The sequence below is a fragment of the Fukomys damarensis genome, unplaced genomic scaffold, assembly GCF_012274545.1.
Source record: "Fukomys damarensis isolate Sample0158 unplaced genomic scaffold, DMR_v1.0_HiC HiC_scaffold_20, whole genome shotgun sequence".
Taxonomy (NCBI): Eukaryota; Metazoa; Chordata; class Mammalia; order Rodentia; family Bathyergidae; genus Fukomys; species Fukomys damarensis.
Genome location: NW_022900932.1, coordinates 42,087,771 through 42,110,865, shown reverse-complemented (window position 1 = coordinate 42,110,865; position 23,095 = coordinate 42,087,771). Strand labels below are relative to the sequence as shown.

General features: G+C 32.9%; 1 protein-coding gene across 3 annotated transcripts in view; it reads right to left on the bottom strand.

Annotated features, from left to right (window-relative positions):
- Exoc6 (exocyst complex component 6) overlaps window positions 1–23,095 on the bottom strand; it is a 213,524-nt gene that overhangs the window by 98,795 nt on the left and 91,634 nt on the right. For all 3 annotated transcript variants that reach the window (XM_010632092.3, XM_010632091.2, XM_010632093.3), the window contains 7 exons: window positions 18,143–18,226; window positions 13,937–13,983; window positions 13,685–13,805; window positions 12,001–12,072; window positions 10,079–10,176; window positions 6,975–7,080; window positions 4,224–4,333 (listed from right to left, as the gene is read on the bottom strand). In XM_010632092.3, the coding sequence (XP_010630394.1) occupies window positions 4,224–4,333; window positions 6,975–7,080; window positions 10,079–10,176; window positions 12,001–12,072; window positions 13,685–13,805; window positions 13,937–13,983; window positions 18,143–18,226 (638 nt within the window). The remainder of the gene's footprint in view (window positions 1–4,223; window positions 4,334–6,974; window positions 7,081–10,078; window positions 10,177–12,000; window positions 12,073–13,684; window positions 13,806–13,936; window positions 13,984–18,142; window positions 18,227–23,095) is intronic.

Genomic DNA, 23,095 nt, shown 5'->3' with positions numbered 1-23,095 from the left:
TTTTGGTACCAGGGGTCAAACTCCAGTCTTTGTGCTTGCAAGGCAGGCGGCAGAACCACTGAGCTAAATCCCTCGCCCTGCAGGATAATTTAAATGTATTCAATCAATCACTACAGAGAAACCTCATGAGGTTCTTAGTATAAGGAAATAAAGCTATTCTTAAATTACATTGTAGGAAAGTCACTGCAAGATACTTCATATACAATTAAAGCTAAAAATTACTTTTAACATATAAATTGATGTGATCTTTTTCTATCTATAATTACCAGATTTACTTTTTTAAAATAACTAAACTATCCATTTCCTTTAAGATTTTAAAGGACGTGTAAAGAAATAAATTATCTTAATTTGGTGTATAAAACTTAACACCTAAAGATTACTTAGCTAATACTAAAAAGCTTATTCTTTTCTTGTAAGTACTAGGCCTTCAAATTAAGTAAATAATGATTTCTTGAAGAGAAATGATTTCTTGAAGAGAAACTTAATCAGTCCTTATATAATGGATTCTCAATTTCAGCACTACTGACATTTTAGGTTGGATAATTCTTTGCTGTGAAGGCTGATCTGTAAAATGTAGGATGTTAAGAGGCATCACTGACCCTACCTACTAATTCCAAGCAGCGCCTCTCCCCATTCCTACCCCTAGTTGTAAAAAACAAAATGTCTTTCGACGCTGGCAAATGGAGTGGGGGAGGTAGTGCTAATAGTAGAAACCAAAATTATCCCTAATTTAGAAATACTGCCTTTGACTTAGGCTAAAAACTCAACACCTATTTAGTTTTTATTTCATTATAATATACCCTTAAAAATCTATGAAACACAAATATTTACTACCTTGCATGTTTAAAAATGCAAATCAAGCGAGATTTGACAAAACAGGAATAATTCTCGTTGCTCTAATATTTTCCATATTGATGCAGCTATTTCTATTTTTTATTTGTTTTGTGTCTTGTTTTCACTACTGGGGATTCACCACAAGATCTGTGCATACTAAACTCATCTAACATTGAGCTATATCCCCAGCCCCAATGCAGGCATTCTGTTTCTGCTAACCCTAATTCCAGCAGGCCCAAGGAAAATACTTCTTTTAGATTTTGTGTAACTAGATTCAAGACATCCCAGGAAATGAGCACACCACCAGTACAGCATCAGGGTTACTTGGCATCAAACACTCAAACAGAAAACTCTAATCCATCAATTGTGTCCCTAGAACAAGCCATTTACATACCCCGATAAGACAGGTGGTTGCCAACTCCTCTGGTTTCTTTTCTGACACATTCAAATTGTGTATAAGACATTCTGTATAGAATCTTTCTCAGATGAAAAGTTACTAATACAGATAATGTCTTTTGTTTAATTTCCCTGCAATTCAATGCATACTTTTTCTTCATAAGTAAAAGCCAGAGAAAGAAAACCTATCAGTACCTATATTCTATTTGTTCCAGCAAGGTTAATCTGACTATAACTAGTAATCTTCCCATGAACTCTAACTCTAATTTTCCAATGCTTTCTAAATAAAATAAAAACATTTCCATCTCACATCTATTATTGTAGTAACCCTTTTTCTCCTAAACCCTATGAGCTTACCACGTGCCAGGCAGTATGCTGAGTGCTTTATTGCATTACTGCACTTCATTCTTACAACCACCAAACAAATTGTTTCCTTCATTTTATAGATGAGGAAACTGCAGTTTAAGGAGATTAGTTGAACTGTATAAAGTTTTACTTCAATTAGTGAGTGCCAGCATCAAGAAACAAACTAAGGCAAGGGCCCAAGTTTGATCCCTGGTACCAAAAAAAGAAAGAAACTAAGGTAAATCAGAGTCTAAAGCTTACTTCTTAAGCATTGTACTGCCTCTTTTATTTTATTCATTATTACTTATTTTTGTGATACAAGCATCAAACTCAGGGCTTTGTACATGCTAGGCAAACACTTTACCACTCAGCCACATCTTACTTCTATTTTAGATCAAAAGAGAACATAAAATGAAAAACAAGGTAGGGATAAATTACTAGTGACTCTCAACTATTTGTGGCCCAAAATATATCTACTATGAAAATATATCATTTTAATAGAAATAATTTTGTTATTCCTTTTCAGACACACTCATTTGAATTCACTGTTTTTCAAAAGTGAGGTTATGTTGGGTATCTTGTAACATCTAAAAATAATGTTTTTAGAGACTTTGGTATAATTAACTAGTAGAGTATTATGAAACTTAAACAATATTCTTACATTTTGGCATGTATCAGAATCATCTAGAGAAGCTGGCAAAATCCTGGGCCTCACTCTCAATTTCTAATTCAGTAAGGTATCATTTATAATAATTTCCTCGGTAATGGTAATGATGTTGACCAGGGTACACTTTGAGAACCACTTGCTTACAGAAACCATAAAACACAATAGGTATGCTATGTGTTAGCTTTTGCCTTTTATTTTCTTCATATTATTCATAAATAGGAACCAAAGAATCTTTTTTTAAAAAAATCTCTATTCACGTAAGAAAAACAAAAAATCAGATATTCTAACCCTGGCAGATACATAGTTCTTATTCAATTTCATTTATGCCTTGTATAAATACAAAATAATAGTACCTTACAGTAAGAGGTAAGTACAATAAAAAAATGTACTACAACTGTTATTGTTCTCATTGCTTTTGTTTGAAAAATAAGTAACTTATATCTTCATATCTTTTTGTGACTTAAAATTTAGTATATATTCACTGAAGAAGGACATTTCCTGTTATCTGGTAGAAAAATTCAGAAGAATGGATTTCAAAGAAGGTGGCATTATGAAAGCCAGTATCTCACTCAACCTTCCAGAGAATGTTCACAATCAGAAATATATCACATAAAGAGGTCCTAAGTCCACCGTACTGGGACTGTGGGATAGGGGAGGAAAGAGAAGGGAAAGGAGAAGAAAAGAAAAAATAAATATATCACATGACTATAATAATATAGGATCCATGTAGGTAACTGCAACAAGATGCAGCAAAAGAGATTAATGTTCTGCTACCATTAATTACATGTCATCCACTATGCCAGGTATTTTCACTGATACAAGAGTCCTAAATCCTGCTCTTCAACCCAATTTTCAACCTAACCACCTGGGTCATTCTAAACAAATGATTTAGCCTTTTTGAGTCTTGGTTTCCTTTTGATCAAATAGGGATATCACATTGTCTATCTCCATAAACATAGAGTATTATCCTCACTATGCCAGATAAATGGAATTTTCTTGTCTATAAAATTAACCTGGCTACAGGTACCAAGAGTTGTGCTGCTCTCCACTGCTGAGTATGACACCCACTTGCTACAACATTCTAATTTATTCTGTCGAATTTGTCTGAATCCTCATTTGAAGTCTATTCAAGAAAGAAAATAATGCTACCTGATTTTCAACAAATCAATGGCATAAATCAAAAGAAGACACTGGTAAAAAGATTTAACAATGAATACAAGGTGTAGACTTCGTTTAGACCCTGATTCAAATTTATCAACTGTAAAAAGATATTCTGAAGATGATAAAAACATCACTGGTATGTATTAGGGAAATGATAATTGTTTTCTAAAGTGCAGGTAACAAATAGAGAGCGCTCACTGTTTTTAGAAGCACATACTGCAGTATTCATGGGTAAAAGGTCATTATTTAAGGTATTTTCTTTCAAATAGTTTAGCAAAAAATAATGAATATGACATAATATTTATTACACTTAAATCTAGATGCTGAGAAAACAGAAGCCTCCTATCAAATTATTTATTTTACATATGCCTAGAGATTTACATAATAAAAAGTTTAAAAATACACATTAGATTGGGCCAGGTGTGGTGGTGACACCACATGGAATCCCAACACTTGGGAAGCTGAGGCAGAAGGGCTGCTGCAAGTTCAAAGCCAGCCTGGGCTCCACAGTGAGTTCAATGATAGCCTGAACTACATAGCTAGGCCCTGTTTCAACAAAACAAACAAAAAGATAACATTCAATTTAAAGAAACTTAACCTTAAATACTCTAACATAGATAAGCCTTTCCCATAAGATGATAATCCATTAAAGAGTCATGGTATGGGGCTGGGGATTTAGCTCAGTGGTACAGCTGCCTGCCTCGCAAGCGCAAGGTAGCTTGATCCCTGGCAGGAAAAAAAAAAAAAGTCATGGTATGAAAATAAAGTCTTAATATTTCATAAAACTCATGAGAAAAGACATATTTCTTAATAAGCTTACCTCCGGTGTAGTGACTCTGAAAATTTAAGGCTGGCATAAATAAATTCTTTAACCTGAATGTAAATATGAGGTACTGACTGAGACATGGGAAACTTCTTTGGGAAAGACTGCTGTAGAAAGAGAAAGTTAATATTATTTTTTAAATTTTAGTAAAAAAATTCTAATCACTTAAAATGTAAAAAATAACTTCATTGCACATTTCAATTAGTAGTAAATTCATCAAAATTCTACTGTTAAATTTCTATATTATTTTTTATATTTTAAATCAAAAATATTTCTGAAAAAACAACACTATGTTTAAATCATATCATTGGACTACTAACAAGTAAGGACAGCACATAACAATACCCCTTTGTATTCTGATGACAAGCAAACCTTGTAGGAGACTCCTATTTGCTTTTTTGTATTCATAAGATGAGTCAAAGTGACCATAAAAGTTATACCCAGTATCCTGGCTCAGAATTACTGGATACTTTCAAGATGCCAATTCAAGAAGATACTCAGTTCCCTCCATAACTCTTAGAATAAAGTCTTCCAGTAGCTTTCTAAACACTTTAAGATCAAACATCACTATGAAGCAAATGGTTTACAATGTGCTTCTCGGCTAGCCTGCCTTATTAGCAAATATCCACGTGAAAATTCTCAGTCTCTAAAAGGTTAAAATTCCTCCAAGATTTTAACCCAAAAGCCCCTTGTTTATACTTTATGAAATAGAATCTATTCTATCATCACATTCATTACAACCTTGTTACATTAATGAACATACCCTCACTGAGGTCATCAATGACCACCTACTTAGCCTGACTTCTTTGAAGTACCTGACATAATTGGCACAATTAGAACCTTTTTTATTTTCAACTCTTTTTCTTTTTTGTTTCCCAGCATAGCCAGTGCGACCACCACTGAAGACAAAAGTTTGCTTATTATACCTGAACCCACTATCTTCCTTATCCCCAATATGCAAATAATCACAACTCCTATTATAAAACAATCTAAATATCTCCTAAATCAAGTTCCATAACCATATCCCCTATTCATCAGAGTAACTGCAAAAATATCCTAGCTGGTCTCCTTAGCACCAGTCTTTCTCTTTTTCAATCCATTCTACGTATACCAGCCAGAGTGATAGTCCTAAAGCACAAATCTCATTATGTACTTGCTGCTTAAAACCCTTTGGTAGCATGTCATAGCCTTCAAGATAAAGACTCTCCAACAATTTATAATCTCCAATTATTTGCAAGGGCCGTTATGGTCTGGCCCTTTCAACTTCTCTAATTGTATTTTTATCTTCATCTCCTCAACTTCATTAATTTGTACTTTACACTGCAGGATTACAGACTTTCTGCATGCAGAATACTGACCATTTCCTAAATTAGCAATTTAATCCTAAGGGATACTGTATATACTAGAAGTTCCGACAAGCAAAGCTAAACTTCCTTTAATCTATAGACCAATTTATAATAATTTAGCATAACTGGAAGGGGCATTGAAGATTGTCTAGTTCAACTCCCTCTTTTAACGAGAGGTACAAATGCTCAAATAAGGTAAGTCACTCAGCCATAGTAAGCCACAGGCAGAGCTAGCATAAATTCAGGTTGGTCTTGTGCTGCTGATACAGATGCTATAGATTGAACAAACTTCTTATCATTAACTAGAACAAAAAACAAAAAACACCAAGCCGTAAGATGGAAAACACTCTGATGCTATTTTTTAACATGGACAGCTCCGCTTGGGATTTCAAAAAGTACAAAATTAGTCTAATTATTCTGGTCTCTTTTGGGCATGAAAACACAGATAACAGATACATGTATCAATGGCAGTGTTAGCTAAAATCCAAAATCTATGCATTTAATTATTTTTCTTGGTATTTAATAATTATTATACATAATATGCTTATTTATTCATAAAAATAATAAAAATTTACAGTCACAAGTCACAATTCACTCAGCAATCAGTCATGCTCATTCTGAAAGGATAAAAATGTAGAAAAGAAATTTACAAACAGTTCCAAAAATTAAAAAAAAGGGAAAAGTGATAGTTGTGGGAAATATAATATTCTTTTCCCATAAGATCTGATTTTTCCCAGAAATATTATAGATACAATTGTTCAACTTTCTGTATATGTATGTACATATATGTGCACTCCTGGCATCCATGAATATCCACATGCTGATCTACTTTATCTATCCTGTCTTTTGTTCAGCTGTACTTACTCCAAAAATATGCATTCTTATTTCCAAAAGAAATCTGCATGTAGTTACTGCCTTTGTATATCTTTTACTTAATCAAGAAACAAAACAAAACAAAACAAAACATCCTTATATATTTTTTATAGAAATGTATTATTTTTTAAAAGTCTCAAAAATCTTCCATAGTAATGGATATTTCAAAGAAATTCCTTTTCTCCAAAATATACTCATTACTATAATCTACTCAACATTTAGTATAATTTAGTATAATTTGGAACCCACCCAACACCAATAACACCTGCCCTGGGAATCCACCTAACAGTTAGAACAAATGCTTCTAGTATTCCCAGGAAAGCCCCTTCTTAATTTCATCAAAATAGTAGTAGTAAAAACAGTATTAATCTTTACAAGTAAACAAAATATAATTATTTTTCTTAAATATTACAACAAAAATTATCCCCAAGAAGTTGGGGATGTTATAACTTACAATATCAGGTAAACTTTATGTAGTAATAAAGACAATGAAATTTTCTTAAGAAAAAATTTAAAACCCAGCTTGTACCTTTTCAAGATCTGGATCTTGAAAGGGAAATTTGCTGATGACTATTTTATATTCTTCTTCACTGACAACAGGGATGGGGCTATAATTATCTTCTTCAAAAATGTCCCTGTTAAGAGAGGAGAACTGAAAACTTATTATTACAAAACATGTCATCAGAATGTTAAAAGATAATACCTTTAAAAATCCTAACTCCTATAAAACACTTTATTTGTCAATTAATGGTCCATGCAGAAAAGCAGTTTAATCCTCTACAGAATTCTAAAATTCAGTACCAATGAAGTCTTACCCCTCAAAGTTCATGTATAATCTCATCTTTCCATTAGTTTGTTAGATAGCCTCTTAGTACTTAAATTTTCTGGTCTACAACAATTTTCAAGATGACAAAGTTTGAACAAGCTCATTATCAGTAACTAAAAACAGATCCATGACATGGGGAGTACTCCAGTCAGATTTCTTAACAAGGTCAAATTCAAACTGTCTTTAAGGCTATAAGCTCTTAAAGACCAAAACAATGTGTTACATTTATTTAGTTTCACATAATATTACTACTAGAAAAGGGCCTTTTATAGTTAGTGAGGCACAGCTATTTACTTGATGTGCTCTCTTACACAGCTTCCTCACAGGCAACCACATGACTAATTTTGGCCACTGGGTTATGAATGGAAGTAAAATGTATTGCTTTGAATATAAAAGCATTTATGAGCCAACTATATAACCCTTCTTCCCATGGTGATAAGGAGACAACATGTTGAGAAGGAGAACTATAAATTGAACAGCTCAGCTCTCTGACTACTAGACCTGCTTGTAGACTTTTCTATGAGTGAGAAAACGACTAATACATTGAGATTTGGGGGATTATTTGTTATTTTGTTGTTGCTGCTACTGCTACAACATAACCTTGTCTGTCCTAAGGTATCTGATGTCCAAGCACCAACTTACTTTAACCTATAATTGTTAAATAGGGCCAATTATGTTCTAGAATCTGAATTGCAATGAAAATTCTCTGCCTCATGAAAACAAAAGCAAGATCCACATTCTTGACCCAAACAGGACAGCCAGATATGCAAACAAACTATAATGTTTATATTATACTATAATGAGAAAGGTTATGAGTTTCAAAAGCAGGACAAAGAAGGAAGTAATATATAAGTAGGTGAAGGAATATCCCATGGAAAATGTTATAGAGAAGCTATGGACTCTGTAAAGTTTTGAAAGATGAATAAAATGAATTCCATTGTGCTCACAACAGAAGGAACATATGTGCAAAGACATAAGTTCTGTTTCAATTTGAGGGAGCAATGTCATGGCTAGAAATATTAAAATACCAAGAGAGTATAATCTAACAACAATTATAAAAATTTGAGCGTTCTTTTGCCAGTTATAAGATTTAAAAGTATAAAAATATATCAGTACATCAGGGCATACATTTTATAGATTACTTCTATCAATATGCACTATCTCTATTTTTTGGGTGGGTGGGTACTGGGGATCAACTCCAGACCTTGCACTCGCAAGGCAGACAGCCGCACCACTGAGCCAAATCCCGGGCCCCAAACTACCTCTATTTTTAAAGTACTTAATATAAAAATCTGATGACAGTTAGCAATGACTCATCTGTATTGTCAATTACCTATTTGGGATAATACCTTGACAGTATCCCTCCTAAAGAATGTTGATACAATAAGCTCAAATAAGGATTTAGTTAATTCTAAAATAAAATTTATCACCTTGTATAAGCCACTTAGGAATGGACAAAATATTTCTGCTACAAGATTCAGAAAGTCAACCTTCAAAGTTTTGAAAACTGCTGGGGGTAAGTGCCCAGCTGGTATTAAATCAAGTCAACATATCAAATATTATTGACATATTATTTGTATCATACTTTGGGTAACCTAGATGTAAGATCTCACGATTCACCCTTTTTTTCTGAAAGAGAAAGGGAAAAGAGACAAAGAGGTAAGGAGGGAAGTTGAAAGGGAGGGACCAAGTAGAAGAGAAGGGAGACAGAAAGTAAAAAAGAAAGAGGGGAGGGAAGAAAGCTTTTAGTAATTAAAAGGGATTATATTTCTCTTTTCATAGCAGTGCAAAGTTTCATAAACATTAAAATAGTCCATACCCTTTAGGTAAGAGATTAATCACAAAGATTTTCCTATTTACAGTCTTTAAGGTTTTTAATCTAGCTAGGTTATTTGTAAAAACAGCACTTTCCTCAAACCAAATTTAAGGCTATCTGTCTCTAATGTAAAATATCTTTGAATATTTAGTTTTATAAGTATCTAATCATAAAAAACAATTTTATATATATATATATATATATATATATATACATATATAGAAAACAGAATGGATGTTCTTCAAAAAAAAAAAAAAGAATCATGCATTTATCACATGATCCAGCACTCTACTGCCAGGTATGAACCCTAAAAGACTTGAAAGCAGGAACCCAAACAAATGAATGTACAGTTATGTTTATAACAGCATTACTCACAATAGCCAGAAAGTGGAAAACAATCCAAACTGCTGACAAATACAGAAACAAAATGTGATACACATACACACACACACACACACACACACACACACACACAGATTATTGTCTTAAAAGGAAAGAAATTCTCTTCTAACATGTCACAACATAAATGAACCTTGATGACATGATTCACACAGATTATTGTCTTAAAAGGAAAGAAATTCTGACATGCCACAACATAAATGAACCTTGATGACATGATTCACACACAAAAGGATAAATACTGTACCATTTACATGAGGTACTCAGTGTAATACATTTTTAGAGACAATGTACAATGGTAGTTGCCAGGAGCCAGTCGAAGGAGGAAATTAGGAGTTATTGTCAGTGGGTACAGAATTTCTGTTGGGAAGATGAGAAAGTTCCAAGACATATGGTAGTAATAGCTGCAACAATGTGAATGCACTTAATACCACTGAACTGTACATTCAAAAATAGTTAAAATTGTAAATTGTATGTGTGTTTACCATAATAAAATTTTATTATAAATATTTTATTGCCATATACAAAATCAATTAGTTGAGCATTTGACAAAAGTCATTTGTTACATTAAGGCACCATGGCTTTGACTAACCTGAAAACTCCAGCCCATTTCTTAAGCAGTATTTCATTGTATTGATCTCTTATTTCAAATAAAAGGTCAAAAAGTCGGTTCACTGGAAAACCATATCCCTAAAATATTTTTAAAAAACAAAGTTAATTGTGTAAAAAGTATTCATAAAAAATGTTAGGAATACTAGATAATCATTTGAAAAGAACCACTAGGTTACGCTGTATGTTATTCTAAAAGCTTAGGAAAAATATCCTTTTGACTTTCTACTAGTGTGTTAAGTAAAAAACAGGTCTAGAAAGTTTGATGGCATCAAAATAATTTTTCCCTTTCTTATCTCTTTTCAATCAATATTACCTACATTAGCCTCAAAAAGCATTCAATATAATAGTGCTATCATCATTGTAATTTATTAACAAACTTAAAAATCATCTAAACTCCCCAATACAATTTAATCAATTACCAAGTACTTCTCATTTCACCTCTTTTGCAAACCTCTTTCAAACGTGTCATGTTTCTCCATCATGTACCTACCTTTCTTTCTTCTAGAAATATACACAGTATAACTGCTTTATTTCAGATCCTTCACATCTCTTCTCTACACCATTTTAAGAATTTCCTAAACTGAAATCCCAACTACCTGTTTCTTTCAACTAAGTTGCCCAGACACTCAAAATTCCAAGTGTAAACCTGATTGATCATGTCATTCCAAAAGGCTTACTAAAAGTTTCACAAGACCTTACACAATCTACATTGAACTACCTCAACAATTTCCTCACCACTATATGCACTTCCTTGTTGACACTCATATATTGCCCTTTCTAATACTACCCAGCTTTTCAACCAGTCTCACATTCACCATAGCACACGTCTATCTACAATTTATACATACTCATTTCTCTTCCATAAATGCTTTCCTGCTTATACTTGCTAAACTCATTCTTCAAAATCTAGCTTCCATTTTAATTTTCCCTACTGTCTTCTCCAACTCCTACAATCAAAATTAGTTGCTTTACCTTCTGTGTGCCCAATGCTCTTTAACATGTTGCTATATATTTATTGCCTTATCAAATACTTTATTTGTTCACAACTAAATTGTGAGTTTCTTGAAGCTAAAGATTTTTATGTCCCTATTATGTTACTAATCTTTATGTCTCTACCAATCTGCATATCAACTAACTGTTAGAAGGTAATGAATGCTCAAAAAGTGTTAGTGAATAAATCAACAAATGCTTACTGTTAACTTGATCAATAGGCAGTAAGCAGAACTATAAATGTACTAGTGTTACCTTTTATCTTATTGTTTATTCAGCTTTGTTTTAAATGATAAAACACTGACATTTAAAAGGTAAAATTTACAGTGTTTTAAAAACTATAAATCATAATATTCTTTAGTTTTTGTTTTTTGGTTTTTTTTGAAAAGTCACTTCCATTCTTCAATCAGTAGGTATAAATTAAAAAGCCAACATTTGGTTAGTTTAGTGTAAGATCTACCTAATAAGATAATTTTCAATAAAATGAAAATATTGTAGAATTTATAAATAAGCAAAAAGGACTGGTGTCTTTCTTGATCTTATTTCAAAATAGTAAATTAGACCGATATCCTTGCAAGGTTTACATAACCATCACTATGGCCTGTATTACCTGGGTTCTTTCTACTATACCACTTGTCATTTTAATTACAAAACTACTTTAACTAAATGGCCAATATTTTAAAAAAGAGTAACATTTCTTGAGCTGTTTCCATCTTCATAATTGGGAAGGAGGTGGTATGAATAATCCTGGGTAACCGAGGAATATACAAGTAAACACTTAATGCTACTAGTTTGCTACCCATGAATCCACACACACACACACACACACACACACACACACACACACACACACAAAAGCATCTCTTTAAGTGTTCAAAATAGCCATTAATTGAGCATTAAGCTAAGACTCACCTGCAAAGTATCTGCAAAAATTACAATGAGATTCTTCAGCTCTAAAACAAGATCAGGGTCAGTGCAATAAGACTGAGGGGATACGAGATGGGTAGGTGTGGGGTGGAAACAAAAGAACAAAAAGACAAGAGTCATTTAGTTAAAAATTAAGCAGTTAAAGTGTTTTCTTTTAGTCTACCAGAATTACAATAAAATTAAAATCTTGATTACACAGATACACTATTGCTCTATTTAATATAAGTTTTCAGGGAGAGATCAAAACATGACATACCAAATGTAGCTGTATTATATGAAAAAACTCTTTCTGAAATAGGCACACTTAAAAGAACTGGTCAAAACAATGATGTTTGTATTTCTAAACATCTTTAGATTTTAAGGAACTTGTTATTTTAAACTGAAATAATGATTTGCATATAGACCACATATTTTTATTTTACATTAACTATATTACAGAAGAGCCACATATTTTATTTTTTCCAATATAAGAATGACAATTTAAGTACTTCTTAGTAATTAAGGGCAATTACTAAAGTCAAAAGGGTAGTGAAATTTATTGTCCCTTTAACAGCATTTAATAAGAATCTAATTTTTAATATTGACATTAAACATGAATTCATATTTAATGTCACAAAATGAATAGGAAACGTACAAAATTTTATATACTTGGAGCTGATATGAATAGAAACCATAATAAAATGTATTATTTTGGGGCTTGAGATACCCTCGGTGGTAAAGCAGTTGCCTATAGTGCATATGAGGCCCCGGGGTCAATCTCCAGCACCAAAAATAAAAATCAAGGATCTTTTTTTTTGTTTTGTTTTGGTACCGGGAATCAAACGCAGGGCCTCACACTTGCTAGGCAGGCACTGCATGGCTAAGGTACATCCCCGGACCAAAAAAGAATCTTTTTAAATTAGTATGTTAGAAAAATCTATAGTTCATCAGACAGTGTATCAAGAATCTAAATCTTGATAAATAAAAATGTAGACATTTTCTCAACATATTTTAAATCTCACCAATTATAAAAATAATATAAACAATTTGTAAAAAAAACCACAATTTTAAATATGGGGACATACGCGGAAGTTGTCTTAAAGAAAAGTCTTTACTGACCAGTACTAATTCTAATGATCTTTATAATACTGACATGTCTATTATTTCCACTAAAGTCATTAGGAAAATATTTGATCATTTAACTTTAACCCATAAAAAAGCTTTATTATATAAGGGTTCATCATTTCAAATGAGTTCTAAATTTAAAAACTAAAAAATGTTAAGAAATACATAACTTTAGTATTACTACAAATTATAAACACTGAGGAACAAGTTCTACTGAGTTTTGATGGTGGAGTTTATTTTGGAAACAAGGAATTTGGAATAATAATTTAAAAATCCGTCTTCATGGTGCTTTTCAGTGATCTAATGAAGAGGTCAGTTGAGAGTAATGAGATCAGCTTAGTTCTTCTAATGTTGAAATAAAAGTGTCTTGAGAAGCTCCAGTCAATTGCAAAATCCAAGTTCATATTACCAGACAGACAAAAAGCCTGACATTATTACTTCCAAACCTGAGCTTTACCAAAAAATGCTGAATGATGGAAGTATAGTTTTCCTTTGACATTATGCAACTCATAAGTTCTTAAAGTAACTGAATTAAAATTTTAGAAACATAAATTATCTGACTTACTGAATGAGCTCTAAGGACAGCAATTATCTTTGAGAGGGCCATGTTCCAAAGTTCATCAGTATATGCCCTGGTTACCAATCCTTCTGTCACATGTAAAATGTGATCTTCCACCACAAAGAACCTAAAACAGCAATTACCAACATAGCATTTTTTTAAAAGTCCATATAAAAATAAAGTCCATATAGAAAATAATTATTTCACACATTTAGCATAATATAAAATTGATAATTTATTTCCATATTAGATACATACCCTACAATTTGAGTGAAATATCTTCTATAGCCATCAACTGTTTCATGCTTTAAATGAAAAATAAAAATCAAATTTAAACCAATAAATAGCAGCAACATAAAAGTTCCAAATCACTAAAAATTCATTAGCAAATATTTATTGAGAGCCTCCTCTAAGCTGCATACATTGTTAGGTGCCAGGGATACACTTATAAATAACAAAAAGCCTTTACCCTCAGGAGATAATACAATAAACATATTAAAAAGTAAATGAGATTTCAGAAACCCTTTCTCAGCATTCTAGTTGAAGCCACCATCATCTCTCACTTGGGCTAATATGTCATCTTCTTACCTAGTCATCCCAGCTTCCAAACTTGCCCTCCCAAAGCCTATTCTCCATGTACAGTAGCTATCATACTTTTCAAATAGTAATTAGAACATTATATCCTCTGCCAAAGACCTTTTAGTGCCTTTTCATATGACACACAACAAAAATCAAACTCCTTAAAAACAGTCTACAATTGCCTATTGTTTATACTTTTAACAAAAGCTATAAAGTATAACATTAAATTGTCTGACTTTCATGTTATTTACATAAAATATTTCATAGTTCAATTAAGTCTGAAAAGTATATTTTCATCTTTCATAAATCTGATTAAATTTTTAAATCTGGGGTTTTATCCATTTTGGAGATACATTATTAGTACTTTTTAACATAAAAATACTACAATCAGGAAATATAATTACATGACACTAAACATTTGAAATTTTCTAGTACTTGCTTTAAAACATAATATGTGATCCAATTTGTGTAACATTCCATGTATGCTTGAAAAGTGTATGTTTCTATAATTATTCAAGCAAGATTCTCTATATTTCATTATATCAAGCCTCTTAAGCATTTTCTGTAACCTTATTGATACTGTACTTGGTTAACAGACACTGTGACAAAATGTCTCAGTGGGATGATTGTGAATTTCCAATTCTTGAAGTTATGGCAACAACTTGCTTTAAATATTTTGAAGTCATAAATTTCTCTAAATATTTTGAATAATGTTATTAAGTGCTTATAGCTTTAGAATTATCATATTTATCAACTTAAGATATATAATCCAATTTTTATTATCTTTTTTTCTGTATCATATGAAAGTAGATTCTTGGTTTCTGTTCTTTTATGAATTACTTTAAAATTACATTACATCCTTAAATAATCAAACTCTAAAACAGTCAAGTTTTTATTGTTCTTCTGGACAACTAATACATTAAATAATGAATGGTTCACTTTCACTAGCTTCATTTCATTCTAATATTTATTATTGTGTTTTTAAATTCTATTTTATGTTCAAGTGCATACTATCTTGATAATTTCCTGCATACAGATTTACTGCATTGATTTCTTTGCTATTGTATATACCTGCATTATCTCTGAATTTTTTCACTTAGAATGCTTTTGAAATAGCTACATTTACCTGCAAGTTATTAATTGCTTTTTAATCCTGAGTAGCATTTCATTATATGAATGTACAATAATTTGTTTATGCATGTTGATGTACAACAATTTCCAGTTTTGGTACACAGAAATCTGTGGTATTTCTAACTTGGGGCAATTATTAATTGAGCTATTATAAACATTCACATACAGCCACTTTGTAAAATAATATTTTATTCTTCATAAGTAAGAGCAGGACTACGAGACTGTGTAATTCTTCATTATGAACTGCCAAAAAGTTTTCCTAACTGGCAGTGTAATTTTTAAACTCATCAGAAGTGTAAGAGAGATCTAGTTGCTCGCCATCCTCATTAGCACTTAGTATCATCCGTCTTTTAAGGTTAATCATTCTAGTAAATATGTAGTGGTAATTCACTCAGGTTTGAATTTGTATTTCCTTGATGAAAAATTACACTGAATGTCTTTTCATGTGTTTTTTTTAACAACTGAATAGCTTTCATAAAATGTCAATTCAAATCATTTTTGTCCATTTTAAAAGCTAGTTTGTCTTTCATTGGTGAGCTATATTGATCGGTTCTTCATATATTCTGGAAACAAGCTCTTTGTAAGACATGAGTTTTACGAGTATTTTCTACAATCTTTATCTTGACTTTTCATTTTCTTGACAGCACCTTTTGAAGAAAAGTTCTTATTCACCTGGGTTTTTTTTCTTTATGGCTTATGCCTACCTAAGATTACTAAGATCTTTGTTTTCTTCTAAAAGTTTTACAATTTTAGCACTTACATTTAGGTTTATGATCTATTTCTTGAATTGCTGAATGAAGTAATACTTTTTTGTTTGTTTATAGACTATCTCATATCTTACTGTCACAGCATAGGCTTTGTATGATTTCAAGTCTTTATACTGTTGCTATTTGTTTCATGGCCCAGAATATGATCTGTCTGTGAATCTGCATATACACTTGCAAAGCATGTGTATTCTGCTATTTTTGGTAGAGTATTTAATAAATGTCAATCAAAATAGTTGATAAATGTTTTTCATGTCTTGTGGTTTCTCTTTATTGTTGGTGTTCTTCAATTTCTTTATATTATTTCTGAGAGTGTTTATCTAAGCTATCTGGGATTCCTCAGGCTTGACTGTGGATTTCTATTTCCCACCTTTTTTAGAAATTTCTCAGCCATATATCATGAAATATTCTTCTGTCTCATGTACTCTGCCCTCTTCCTGAAATTCCAATTAGATACAGATTACATCTCTTTGTATTTCCTATGTCTCTTTTATTTCTTCTTTCATCTCTCTGTGACGCTGTCTAGATAAACTCTGCAGATCAACAAAGAATTCATCAACTGTTAAACCCATTCATAATACTTTAACTTCAGTTAATATATCTTTACTTTCTGAATATTCTACTTGATTTTTCTTCACATCTGTTTGGTCATTTTTTATTGTTTCTGTTCCTCATAGTAACAAGACTGCCATTCACTTTATTAAATACATCAGCACTATTTTGTACTCTATGACTAATTGTTCAAATATCAAGTCTTTTAGGATCCAGTCATGATATCAGTAATGATTATCACTAGTTTGGTAATTACTTTTGACGGGAATTGCTAATTTTCCTTGTAATTTTATGAATATTCTTTAACTCTGGGATAAATATGTAGAGATCAACATTTGTTTCTTCTGGGCACTTGACAGCAATTATCAGCATGGAACCACTTTAAACTAAATTTCAGCCAGATTTTAAAATTATATATACAAGTAGGATAAACTTAGTTGGAAAAACATGGACAAGTTGCTTGTTATGAATTCTCAGAGGCTTCTTTCTCTGTGCATTAAACACCAAGATTTGAGAGATTTAAATTTCTTTACAGTATTTTCAAGAGAATAGAAAGATTTTAGAAGGTTTTATCTCCAGATCATCTTAAATATGGGCCTTTAAATCTTTTGGAGCCTCAGCTTTAAAGGGAGACAATCTTACTGGACACTAACTTTGAATGGGCTCTTAGCTTAGCCACCAGCAGGACAGGTTCTCAAAACTCAAGCTTTAACATTTAGTAGATACTACTAGAATAAAAGCTACATTAAACCTACCTGGATTTCTGCCCAATTTGGGTGTATATGTTTTGCTCAACTGTCTTATAGTTAGATGATTGAATTGATAATTAAAATTACATACTTTATATTCCCTCTTTTTCATGTACAATTTCTGAGTTTTCACCAATACATCTAATCACATAACCATCACAACACATAAAATAGTTCTCTTTTGGGCCAGGGATTTAGCATAGTGTTTCTGCTGTCTGCCTCACAGGCACAAGGTACTGAGTTCAATCCCCAGTACTAAAAAAAAAAAATTCTCTATTCATCTGGTTTTTAGTCTAATTATACTTTTCTACTAGATCTTCAGTACATTTAAAAAATTTTTTAAATATCTGTCCAGAATCTTTAGTTTCCTTTTCTAGTTGGACAATAACTGAAATACAGTTTACCATATTGTCAGGAACTAACTGCAACTCCCTGACATTTTACATATTTACTCATCCTTTTTTAAATTCACTGTCTATCTTCCCTAAGAGAATGTAAATTTATGAGAGAAGGGACTAATCAGATTTGCTCACTGCTGTACCCTTGGCATCTAAATGAATTTTTAGAAATGGTAGGTGTTCAATAAATATTTGTAAGTGAATTAACAGGGATACATGCTCTGAAAAAAATTAAAGTAAGATAAGTGGATACAAAATAATATGACTAACTCAAATTTTTCACATATTTACCATACTTGACTGGGGCTGCAATACCAGTCTCGCTTGTTTCTTTCTTTGTTTTCGGTAATAATTTTCAAATGTTTCTTCATCACCCTAAAATAAAAAGTAATGGAAAATGCACATACATACATAATGTAGCTAAAACACATATTTACTTATCTCTAAGAGTCATTTTAAATTTTATTACTGGAACATAAATGCCGAATGGAATTTCACAAATTAACATCAAGAAAACATTATTGGTATTATAGTTCATCACTTCTCGGCCTTTTGGCTAAGATCAAGTGTGGTATTATAGTTCAAAGATAGCAACTTCCAGGCTCGGTGTGGTGCCTGTAATCCCAGCACTAGACAGGCTGAGGCAGGAGTATACCATAAATTTGAGGCCAGCCTGGGTTATATAGTGAGTTCAAAGCCAGCTTGAACTACATAGCAAGACCTTGTCTCAAAACAACAACAGCAGCAGCAGCAGCAGCAGCAGCAACTTTATCAGTATCACAACCATTAGGAAGAATAAAGGTAAATTCAGCTAATTTGACATTTGTGTAACTTACCACTTAAGCTTTATAGGTTTTTGACTGACCAAACCAAAATATGGCTGTCAGTGAGAAAAAACAAACAGATTAGCTGTCAGAACTAAACTTCTGAACATGTTATACCAAGCACTACATGATCTTTTATTCTATCTCTGGCCTCACCTCTTTGTCTTGTCTTGTCCTAACTCAGTATATGCAATACACTATTCTACTTTCACTTCCAGGTTTTTGTGCAGGTTATTCTCAAAATATATTTCCCAGTTTTCTTTCTCTGTATGATTTTTACTCATCCTTGAAAACTTGCCAGGCTGGGGACTTAGCTCAGTGGTTCTGCCGCCTGCCTCGCAAGCACAAGGACCCAAGTTTGATACCCAGTACCGGAAAAAAAAAAAAACTTGCCATAGATTTTACTTCCTTCAGAAAACTTTCCCTAATTTCTAAAGGCTTATTTTCTATTATCCCACAGCAACCTGTACTTCCTTATCATAGCACTTATACTGTGTTGCAATTTCCTGATTATTAATCTGTGTGCTATCCACTGGAGCTTTCTATGATGATGGAAGTTTTCTACGTCTGCACTGTCAAAAATGGTAACCACTAGTTATATGTGGCAATTGAGTATTTGAAATGTTGCTTACAGGACTGAGATGCTGACTTGTAAATTTTGCTTAATTTTGAACAACCACATATAGCTAGAAAGATCTCTTTCCCACTTGTCTCTAGATGGTCATTGTCCAGGGAGGTCACTAATATAACCTCATAATTAGCATAATGCTTGGAACACACAGACAATATTTATTAAATGAATGACTTAGCAAATAAATTAATAACTATATCCATCCTCTCTACTTAAAGAAGGGGCTGCTCAGATTCAGCAGGAAAGGTTGGGACTAAGTTCCCTTATGCATTCAGGGCTCCAAAGAGAAGTCAAAAGTAAAAAAATTAATAGGAGAAAAAAATCAAGACCACACCCTTCCCTGAAAAAAATTCTGATTTCATTTTCTTTAGTAGTACCTACCAAAAAAACATTATTTTTCTTAATGCTGTTTAAATAAACTCATCCTATAGAAAATATTTTTACATAAGCATCCTCTAGGAAAGTTTGTGTGTGTTTGTGTGTGTGTGTGTTGTACTCAACTAAAAGAATTTCAAGATAACTATGGTCCTTCTCATATAATATTAATATAGTAACTAGATTCTTTCACCATGAGTTTATATAAAAACAAAGGATCTAATATCAAATATAAACAATGGAATTTTAAAATAAAACTTTTATAGTCTCATTTAAACATATCCAAACCATCATTCACTTTTAAAATATATAAATTTAATCTCTTATCATTAAGAAATTTTATTTCCATTCTTTTTCTTTTTTAACTCATACTTTCAATGAACTGTCCTTACAGAACTTTTTTCTAATTTAATGTATGTATTAGTCAGGTTTTTTTGTCACTGGGACAAAATACCTAATACCTGCAACTTAAAGGAGGAAAAGACTATCATAGCTCACAGCTTCAGTAGGTTCAGTCCATGATATGCTAACTCCATGGCAGAAATGGCATGGTAAAAGGGCATGGCAAATGAAAAGTGCTCATAGTATGGTGGCCAGGAAGGAGGCAAGACAAGAATATACCCTTCCAGGTCATGCCTCCAGTGGCCAGCATCTTCTGACCAGGCCTCCCTTCTGAATACCACAGTTAGCTATAAACTCACCAAAGGTTCAATTTGTCGATGAATATAGTGTCCCATTATCCAATCACCTTCCAAAACTCCGCCTCTGAACATGAGACTTTTGAAGGGCATTTTAGATTTGAACCATATCAGTATTTTTTTTCAAATGCTTTACTTTCTAATGCAGTGCTTGTATGCTGATTTTATTTCTGACAGTATAAGGCTTTCAGTATTAAAGTGTTCTCTTCTACATTAAATTATTATAATTAATACCTAACTGACCCCAATAGCACAGATATACAGTACATTTTGTTAAGGAGTAAATAAAAATTTAAACTTGTACTGAAAATAAGCATCTGCTTTTATATTTCTTCCTGAAAATGAGTATCTTAATAAGGCTTCCCCTTCCAAAAGTTCATTAGCAATTTGTATTTTCATTTAAAAACTTGAGCTGCAAGGGCTGGGGATTTAGCTCAGTGGTTCCGCTGCCTGCCTCGCAAGCTCAAGGACCCGAGTTTAATCCCCAGTGCCAAAAATAAAATAAAATATAAATAAGAAATAAAAACTTGAGCTGCAGAGACTGGTGAGGACTGCCCAGCCACACAGGGAGCTCACTGCTTCCCCACCTCCAGTGCCCCAGGCCTTCATTGGAGCAGACTGGTGAGGACTACTCAACATGCAGGCACCTCTGCAGTGGGTGAGAGTGAGTGTGTGTGTGTGTGTGTGTGTGTGTGTGTGTGTGTCTCACCTCCGGACCTCCTGGTTGTGCAAGTACCTGGATCCACACTGCAGAGGCACAGGTGGTCATAAAGGCATTTTATTGAGCTCCAGAAGATAGAATGGAAGTGAACAACTGCAACAAAGGCACATCAGACCTCTGCAGTTGGTAAGTTGGAGGGATCACCACCTTCGATCAGAATTTGCATTATCTTCATGGGAAGGGCAGCTGAAACATGCAGTAGAACCTTGCAGAGTTCAACTCTGCAAGAGGTCAGGGAGCTCGCCTTGCACCTTGCAGCCAGAAATCAGCCCTAATCTCTGGGGTCTGCCATCGGCTAGCTGAGACTAATTAACTTAGTTCAGCGTATTGCTGCCCACACTATTATGACAGCAGAGATATACCCAGAAAGAGGCTCTTCAAATTTTTTTCTTTCTTTTCCTCTTATTTTTAATTTTTAATTTAAAAATTTTACTTTTTCCCATTCTTCAATTTCTTCCTTTTTTCTTTCTTCTTTTTCCCCAGTCTCTTCCTCCCCCACATAATTCTTCATCTCCCTTTTTGTTTCTGTTCCTGCCCTAATTCAGATTTCTTTTCTTTTTCTTTTCTTCTCTCTTTTCCCTTTGCTAGACTGTCATTAGTTTGAAAAGAAAGTGAGTACAATTTATAGCTTCCCTATTATTGTTAAGTTGTTCTATTCTTGACTTTGTTCTGGCACTCTGTATTTCCCTCTTGTCTAGTTTCTAGAGTTTGTGGAATCAACCTGTATCCTTTGGCTTCACTTGAAACCTTCTCCTACTCTTTTACCTATCTATTCCTCTCCTCCCAACTCTTTCTAAGTCCCCATTCTGAAGGGTAAAATTGCTATATTGAAGCCTTTATTCGCTGTAAACATACTTTGGGCTGGTTCTCGATCTTGATTTAAATCATATGGTTAAAGGTGATGGATTAATAACTACCACAAATGGTCAATCTCTAAGCTGTGCTTCATGCTACTGTGTTGCTGATTTTATCAATTGGGCTAAAGAGTTGTGACTGATTTAGTGTCCTTTCTGATATTATGAAAATGAGAGTGTCTCTGAATCATTAGAAACTCAAAACCTAAAGAGCAGCTATATCAGGATGATCAAAGTACTAAGCCAGGAATTAAACCAAGGACAGTGCAACAACAAAAATAGAAATGAGAAAACACTTAAACAAGGCACAAATACAGGCTTCCAGTTCACCAATAGCAAACTCTAGGGGAAAACGAGGTGGAAAAGTCTGACAATCAACCACCAGGACAACCTGAACTCATAGCACAGGAAGTAACAAAGCAGATCAATCAGGCTCTAGAAAAATTCAAAACAGAAATAATTTCCCAGATAACTACAGAGATGGTGAGCACAATGAAAGACATGATTAGAAAATCTAGAACAAAAACAGACCAAAAAAACCCCAAAACCAAAACAAAAAAAAAACAGATGAGTTCAGGACCATGACAGAAAGCATGAATGCCCAGCACAGGAAAGAAATGTAAACCAAGAATGCCCAATATAGAAAAGAAATGTAATCCATGAAACAGATTCAAACAGATATCCAGGAGATTAAAAACTCTACTGAAAGCATTCACAGCAGTACGAACAAAGGTTAAAACAGAATTTCAGAAGACAGACTTGCAGTCAGTGACGATGAAAAGAGAGATGTCTTAAATCAATGGAGTGAGGCATTTCAAGCCCTAAAAGAAAAAAAACCCTCCAACCTATACTGCTGTATTCTGTAAAACTCTCTTTTAAAATTGATGGGGAAATAAGATACTTCTATGACAAAGAATAGCTGAGAAACTTCATGAATATCAAACTAGCACTCAAAACAATTACAAATAATATCCTAGAAAAAGACAATGAAGGTCACAACTCCATGAGGCCCAACAGACCAAATCAATTAGGCAAGGCAAGAAACTAAAGGGAGAGGGGAAAAATAAAAAGAGCCAACAACAAGACAATAACAATGACAAGGATAAGTCAATACATATCACTTATAACCATCAAGGTCAAT